Below are 8,726 nucleotides of genomic sequence, written 5' to 3'. Positions count from 1 at the left end.
AAAACCCTGTAAAGAAACTTTTACAAAAATTATATTGTTCTTCAGTAGTGTCAGTTTTGCTCTACCAAACTTCCAAATTTGTTATTATTTTCATTATGTTCTCATCCCGCACAACAGTTGGCCACTTACCCAAGGTTCTAAATGTCAGTAGCAGATCGCACAACCATAACGATACCAGACCGCATAAGAAGTATTGAATGACTTGTAGCGAGAATTAGGTGTAGTGATTGTGGATTTTTCGGAAACATTTTTGTTGCCACTTGCTAGAGTACTTGAAGCATCCTAGCGGTCTCGCATTGGCCATAGCTGCTATGATTTTGGAAAAAATTTGATATGACAAAAAGGCGGATACTAAGCGAATGTGTAATGGTATCGAAAAGCCAAAGAACCACTATCGATACGTTACATAGCAGCTGGTGTTGAAATCTATGTCTTACCTTTCGGTTTGGCTCTAAGTCAGCAGCTTAAACTCAACAATATGCTAAATCAATGAACACAAATTTATTTGAGGGGAAAAAGTGTTCTATAGTTACTAAAATTTGAGGGTGAGTTTCCAAAAAAAGCCACTCGGCCGTTTGGGCTCTTTTTGTTGTCTTTTTCCAAAATTTGTTTTTCTTTGTTAGTTTTACGTTAATTTTTTTTTTGAATTAGTGATTCCTCTCGAGCAAAGGAATATGAATCAGACAAATAAAAGTTATCACTCTTACCACTTTTTTTTTTTTTTTGTAAAAATCCAAGAAAATGTTTTTTCCTAGATATTTGCAAAAAAAATTAGGTAAAAATAATAATTTTTTATTTTTTGATTTCTCTCGTCGAGAAGAACTAATAATTCATAAAAACTTGATGCAAAACTAACAAATGTGCAGAATACTTGAATAAGGACAAAATAAGAGGCAAAGTTGTTTTTTTTTATTTATATATTTATTTTTATATAACTCTTACATTGAATAGAGTTGTACAAGCTGCCTCCTATGGTCTTAATATTGTAGTACTACGACTTCACCTCATGTGGTGATTCCTCGTATGACACGAAATGGAATTCATCGCGGTCTTATTTCACGATTTGAACCATTCATCTCATAGGTTTTGATGTGTTTAACATTTATGTAAAAAACCAAGTTCACCAAAGTTTGGTAAAAGCTCGGTCACATCATATTTGTGTGAAGAGAAATAAACGCTGAAGAATCTTAGTCCTATTTGTCTTTGTGACAAATATAATTTGTTCATCGAATACCAGAGTCCAATGAAATTATTTTTTCGCATCGACCTTAAATGCACCGAAACTTACAAAATGAACCGTTTGAATCATCAAATAGACCCGCGATCAGTCCCACATTTTGTATCAAATTAGCTAGGAACCGAGGAAGCATCACATAAGAAATCTTGATTTGAATGTCCATTGTATAACAGTTGCAGAAAGTAGTGGCCGGTACCCTTCTTTATGCGAAAAATGAACAGCACCAAAATCGGACAATGCCAAACAAGAAAGCAAAATCAAAATTTATTCAAATTCAAGACGAGGACTCGTGTCTGGCACAAGAAACACAGGTCATACCCCTGTTTTGGTTTAGTATTTTTTCTTTACGAATGCTGCTCCGGATTAATGTGTGCAACCTAACAAGGATACGTTTTGGTTTAGCATTTTTTCTCAGCATATCCTTGTTAATAAGAATACGTTTCTCGAAAATGAAAAATGCAAAAGATCGAAGACTTTGGCGCGGGCAGTTGTTCCTAGTTACTACTATTCAAGAAGAAAATTGTTTCCTAACATCCACATCAACATTCACCGTCAATTCTTGCCCTAATTAGAAGGGCAAAAGGGCATGGGGAAATATGTAAAAGGGTATGTAGCAGTCATGACTGCAGCTTATACTATTGACTACGAAATAGAACCCTAACAGGCGGTGGAAGACCTTTGGTCTCTGCTTGAAGACAATATCAAAATGTCGAAACATGTAAATTATTTATTTACGGTATCTCCAATTCTCTATTCGTTGGATCTTGGATGTTAATTATGCTTTGAATTCAATTTTCAAAACTGATAATTTTGTTTTTGGGAGCATTTGTTGGTTGAAAATGTCTAATGCTGTAGCTCGATGGTGAAATCGATTTCTCTTGGTGGCGGTAATCCTAGCAATTCCTCAGGAAATACGTCCTCGTACTCGTAGACAATGTGAGGAAGATCGAACTCCATACGATCTGTTTCTTCCAACTTGAGGCTCGCTAACCATCCAAAGAGCTCATTATGCCACCTCGTTTTGAGCGCATTAGGTGCAGAAGGGTCTTGCCTACCCCCTTTAATTGAGTAAGATCTCACTTGCGGAAAATGATCACTTTCGATAATAGTGCAATGGGCCAATAGCCGACCCTTGATGTCAAGGTCAATTGTTTTTGAGACCTAAGAATCACAAGTCAAACGTAGGCCTAAGACTCCTTCTACTATGATCTATCCATCTTTAGGGACGAGGGGTGTACGGAACTTGAGGTTGGAGTAGGTGTTGTCGTGGCGGTAATCGCTCATATGAGTTGCACATCTTAGTTGAAACTCCGTATTGCGTTAAGGTTTGAGTTGGCATTGATTTTGGGATTCACATAATCATTGTTGTTGACGTAGGCTGTGTTGTCGTTGGCATCAGGGTTACGCGTATTGTCCTTGTTGGTGGGGTTGACAAAATGACCGTAAAAAATGACATCGTTGACCTTTTGTGCCAATTTTTTAACGACTAATCTACAAAGTTAGGTTTAGGGTCTTGAAGATTAATTTCTAAATACCTATTGTCTCTTGTGGAAACAAATCAGTTTCAATCAACTATAGAATTTGCTACAATAAAAGTGTGTTGTTATATTTCTATCTTTTTGTTGTACTTATGTTTTCTCTTTTGTTATTGAAACTCTGCTGGTCGGATCACTACTACAACCACTTCACCATTGACGTATAAAGATACAGATCCGTAAAAGCACTCTAAACATTCCATGATTTCAATCAAGGGGCTAAGGCCATCCACAATGGTATAATCAAAAGCAAATTATTTTTAAAGTTAACAATGTTTGTGTAAAAGATGGCTCACAATGGTATAATCAAACTTAACAACATTCTTAGAAATAATCAAATTTTGGACTTTGAATAACCAAAACTAGAAACCTTTTTCAATAATCAAAATTTGTAGATCTCACACCACATAAGTTAACTTGTTTAAAAATTTGTATATATGCGTGTTTCAAATGCTCTTTTCTTCTCTTCTTCGCCTATTCTATATCTCATTTTCTTCACCCACAAACTATTTTTCTTTCTTTCTCTCCAAAAGTGAAGTTATATCTTTCGATCATCTACAATTCAACTCATTGTCGCCAGATTAAGGTATTTTACTTTTTTTTTCTGCTTCTCTTTTTTTTTTCCCGTTCCTCTCCCCGTGGTTGAGTATATTATTTTCCAAATCTGATTTTTTTTTAGTACATTATTTTTTTTCCAAATTCATAATATGAGGGATGGAAGTCACCAATTTCTTCCCCAAAATTAATGGAGGTAATCGATATATTTTTGCCAAAAAAAAAACTTTAATGGAGGGAAGTGATCAATGGTGGAAAACATAAGGGGAGAGAGAGTAAAATTGTAGTGGACCCCTTATTTTGGTTATGGACTAGAAGTGACCATTGTGGACCTCAACATTGTTAAGCTTAGCAACCTTTTAAATGGATAATCAAAAGCTGAAGTGTCAACTTTTGGTTATTTATTTTTTATTATACTACTGTGGATGGCCTAAGGGACGTGTATTATCAACTCTACATTTTACTGATAATGCAAATCGCATTTTTCATTTCAAACGTATACTCATTGTCGCAGAGCATTTGTTTCGTCTTTAAAGAAGTAGCCCGTTGTGACAAAATGAGGCAAGTTATTAAGCTATTTTGCTGATGGTACATTAGGACCACTTAACAAAACCATGAGATTAATTGGCTCATTTATTGTGTAGTTGATTCTTGTAATCTAATCTCTGATTAAGATAACAAAACCAGTCAAAACCAAAAGTTGAATCGGGATATTAGTGTGTCCCTTCATTTATTGGTTGATTAATTTGGATTACTGGAATCTAGCTACCTCCCAATTTCAAAGTCAAGAGGTCCTCTTTACTTGCACGATATCGTAGTTGGTTCAGACATAATTTTATTTGACTCGCTTTCGTTTGGTTTTGTGAGACCTACCTCGAGGTTCCACAATCAAAGCTATCAAATTTCTTTCAAAATATTTTTTGAAGGTTTTTTTTTTTTATAAAAAAATTAGCTTATTCGAAGATTGTAAAGGGTTTCATCAATTCGTTGAATTTTTCATCTTTGAAATTGCAGGAATCAGATTTTCATTAATATATCCGACTGAACTAATTTTTTTTTACACCAAATGGGTGGACCCGACGGACTCTTCCAATGAGTAAATATTGGCAGTCAAATCCTAAAAGCAAGTCTTCCCAAGCAATCTAGGGTAAAAAACTTTGCACATCCAATTGCCCCATAAGTGAGACTTCTTGGTTCATACATATATGTGTTGCGGAAAAGCCCGGGTTGCCTTCGTTCCAAAACATAGAAAATTAATTTTTGTGTTCGCATGAAAAACAATCTTGCCACAGACACCGACCAAGGTGCACCGATGGTGCATTGACCGTCACGTAGGGCCTGTTCCGGGTTTCGCACAAATAATTTAAATCATTTGATAATTTTGTAAAGAAAATCCAAGTGGGCCCGTTAAAAATCAGCTCAATTTGATATGTGTAGGTGCTTGACCAATCTTCCAATTTTTCATTAAATTTACAGGATCCTTGGATTTTTTATAGAAAACTATTAAACAACTTGGATTATCCGTGTGAAACACACGATGGAACCTGTGTGCCGGTACGCGCACAACCGGTCCCACTTTGGTCGGTGTCCATAGCTTTTCGGCATGAAAAAATAAGGGAAGATTTCATTTTTCTCCTTGGTGTATGCTCTTTTTCCCACTATAAGGTCATGTTAGAATAATGAGAGTAATTAGACTTATTGAGTAACCACGTATTGCTTCGAGATCACTCCAGAAACACATGTCTACATGCGATACATACATTTAGACGTGGGTTCCGCAACATGGGATCCATGCACTTAGTCATAGATTTCTTTCGAATGTTTGATTCTGTTGTGATCCGGAGCATCAGGTGCTCCCGAACTACTGAATAATTAGTCTGACTTAATAGACCAGAGCATTGAAAACATTAACTTCCTCTACCAACCACAAGTCTTTTTTTAAGCGAGGTGGGGCATATATATAGCACTCAAAATACTTGTCCAAAATTTTGGCAAACCAGAGTCTGTACAAAGTCTAAAAGTCCAGACCACGTTTTTGTCTTACTAATTTAAATAAGCAAAAACATGAAACATTTTCTGCTAATCAGTAGATCATATGAACCATGGTCCTTCCCCTCATTCTCCTCTCCCTCTTCACCTCTCTCTCCCTCTTCACCGAATTCACCGCCGCACTCGACGAGCTATCTCCGAACCAGACACTCCCGGATGGTGCCGGTGGAACGCTGGTTTCCGCAGATGAATCCTTCGAGTTAGGCTTCTTCTCTCCACCCAACTCTGGAAACCGTTACGTCGGAATATGGTTCAAGCAAGTCTCACTACAAACACCCATTTGGGTAGCAAACAAAGACAACCCAGTAACAGATACGTCTGGTGTCCTCACAATAAGCCCCACTGGCAACATAATCATCACTTCCAACCAAACAAATCTCATTTGGTCCTCAAACTCAACAATGTTATCAGCCAGTCCTGTTTTGCAACTCCTAGACATTGGAAACCTTGTTGTGGTCAATAGCAATACAGGGAGTTATTTATGGCAAAGCTTCGATCACCCGTGCGATACGTTAGTACCCGGCATGAAACTGGGATGGGATATTTCCAAAAACCAAGAGTGGTACTTAACGTCGTGGAATAGTTTGCAAGATCCATCCATGGGCGATTATACGTACAGGGTTGACCCCCGGGGTCTCCCCCAACTAGTACTTCGCCAAGGATCAACGATCGCTTGCCGAAGTGGACCATGGGACGGGATTCGCTTCGGTGGAAGTCTTCCACTAACTCCAATGATAGAGAACACTGTCTTCAGTCCTAATTTCGTATACAACACAACTTTTGTCTACTACTCGTTTGTTAACATTGATGATACTATCATTTCAAGGTTTGTGGTGAACCAAACAGGATTAATTGAGCACCTCACATGGAACCAGGGAAGCGGCGAGTGGGTAGATATAGCAATACTGCAAGCGGATTCATGTGATACGTATGATCTTTGTGGACCTTATGCGATATGCAACATAAACGAAATACCAATTTGTCATTGCATGGATGGGTTTGTACCAAAAGTTCCAGTGGAGTGGAATAGGTTGGATTGGTCAGGTGGGTGTGTGGAAAAGACAGAGTTGAATTGTACGGTGGCCGCGGGGTTTAGGAGGTTTTCCAGGCTGAAATTGCCGGACACGTCCTACTTTTTGGGGAATAGGACAGAGATAAGTCGGGTGGATTGCGAAGAGGCTTGTTTGAAGAATTGTTCTTGTTTGGGTTTTGCTCAAACTGATATTAGTGGGTGTGTGGTTTGGTCTGGGGAGTTGCTTGATATGAGAGAATATCATGAAGGCAGACAGGATTTGTACGTTCGGCTGGCTGCTTTTGAGCTCTGTAAGTTCTTCACAATGAGCAGTGTTACAGACACAGATGTTTGAACGCAAATTCCGACACACAGATTTATCCAGATCTGTTTGATGCACGTGGGTCCCACACGATGCACTTGGTATCCAAACTTAGGCCACATATGCATCTTGATTGTGTTTGAACAAACATCTGTTGTCTTTGAGTATTTTTCCTTCACAATTTAGCATTGCAAAAGATTTGATCATCCCTTTGAATAAAGCTAGTAATGCCATTGTTTCAGAATATCTGTCGGATTTTACTATAGGATGTTCAGCCAAACAATGGAAAAATAATATTCATGAAGTAGTTTTACAAGTATAACTCTTACTTCCTTGAAAGTAAGTTGAAACAAACAGAGAGCCTAAATGATGGAGCTTTTCCTATTCTCTTTTGATATACTCCCTCCGTCCCTTTTTAAATGTCCTACTTCGTAACTCCAACTTATTAAAAAAACCTCATCATTATACCTTTCACATCAACTTTTTCCTCCACTTTCCCTACTTACCCATCATCATTACACTTTTTACTCACTAACTTTTCAAAATGGAATCTACTTTTAGGGATAAAATAGACAATGTACCAACTTTTACCCACTAACTTTATCAAATGGACACTTATTAAGGGACAGCCCAAAATGGAATACTGGACTATAATAAGGGGACGGAGGGAGTATCTATTTATCTTGTTCTTCACTAGAGGATATCCTGTTTGGGTCGCTATTGCCCTTATTTATATGCTTGAAATATTTCAGCTCAGAGACTGGAGACTGCAAGCCAACAGGTCCAAGAAAACACCCTAAGTACTGCAGAGGAGGACCTAGAACTACCTTTATTTGATTTGGCCACCATTTCAACAGCCACTAATAATTTCTCCTATGAAAATAAGATCGGGGAAGGTGGATTTGGTCCCGTTTATAAGGTAATTGCAAACGTTTCAAAAGTCATATAAAGGGAATGCTCAGTTGTCATTCAGTTTAGCTTAGAAGTACGAAAATGTCAACCCGGCCTGGCCTCACACAATCTTATCCGATTTGTAAATAATTTTCTCTAGTCAAACAAACTAGGAACCCAATAAGGACTTGTTAGGACATTAAAAATGCTCTTATTAATTTGGGGTGGGGTCAAAATTATTACATACGTACATTTTGAACATTTATTTAGCGAGTGTTGATGTAATGTTATTCGTTCAAACATTCTTTTTGTTTTCTCCGTGGATTTATAACACGTGTATGCAACGTGTCTGTTTCCTAGTTTTAAATAGGTTCTGCTTGCATGTCCAGGTTGTGTCGTGTCGTGTCTATATTCGTATGAATCCTTCTGTGGCTAATGTAAGGGTTTATGATAAAACACAGGGTCAACTCTTAAGTGGACAAGAAGTAGCGGTGAAGAGACTAGCCAAGAATTCTAGGCAAGGCGTCAAAGAGTTCAAGAATGAGTTTATCTTCATTGCGAAGCTACAACATCGGAATCTGGTCAGGCTGTTGGGATGTTGCATTCATGAAGAAGAACGGATGTTGATATATGAGTACATGTAAAAAAGAAGTTTAGAGTTACACATATTCAGTTAGCCCCTCAACCTTTGAAATCTTTTCTCATAGTTTGCTTGATTTTTGCTATTGGGGCCGGCCTTCGGCTAAAGCCCAATCAAGGTGCCATGGTTTTAGGCCCCAAAAAATGGCAGATTTTTAGGGTCCTAAAATATGTAGTAGTTCTAAGTAGTATATACCTTAAAAAAAAACCCGTCCAAAGATAAAATAATGGCCCAACATGCAACCAATCAAAGCAAGGCCCAAAAATAATCGGAGGCATACTTGTAAACTAGAGAACTAAAGGGTCCATTTTTATCAGAAAAATTAACCTTCCTAATTGGAATCAAGTTTTCCATAGTATAGATCATTGACAAGGAGGTTTTTGGTTTGCTCAGCAAAACGAAATTATTAATCATTTTTTTTGAATGCCAAAATAAAATTTTATTAGAGACTCGATAAAGGGTACATCGAGAAGGAGAGGGAGAGC

The 8,726-nt window shown here is 37.6% G+C and overlaps 1 protein-coding gene and 1 long non-coding RNA gene across 2 annotated transcripts; both read left to right on the top strand.

Annotated features, from left to right (window-relative positions):
- The first annotated feature begins 5,429 nt into the window (after positions 1–5,429).
- LOC131314036 (G-type lectin S-receptor-like serine/threonine-protein kinase At4g27290) lies at positions 5,430–6,743 on the top strand. The gene has a single exon (XM_058342531.1). The coding sequence runs from the start codon at positions 5,430–5,432 to the stop codon at positions 6,741–6,743; it is 1,314 nt and encodes a 437-aa protein (XP_058198514.1).
- A 685-nt stretch (positions 6,744–7,428) lies between these two features.
- On the top strand, positions 7,429–8,277 carry LOC131313116 (uncharacterized). The gene is made up of 2 exons (XR_009196071.1): positions 7,429–7,629; positions 8,063–8,277. It is a non-coding gene; the product is annotated as an uncharacterized LOC131313116 (long non-coding RNA).
- The last annotated feature ends 449 nt before the right edge of the window (positions 8,278–8,726 follow it).

This window comes from Rhododendron vialii, chromosome 13a, assembly GCF_030253575.1.
Source record: "Rhododendron vialii isolate Sample 1 chromosome 13a, ASM3025357v1".
NCBI lineage: Eukaryota > Viridiplantae > Streptophyta > Magnoliopsida > Ericales > Ericaceae > Rhododendron > Rhododendron vialii.
The sequence above is the reverse complement of the archived record's forward strand: the minus strand, read 5'-3'. Positions and strand labels throughout refer to the sequence as shown.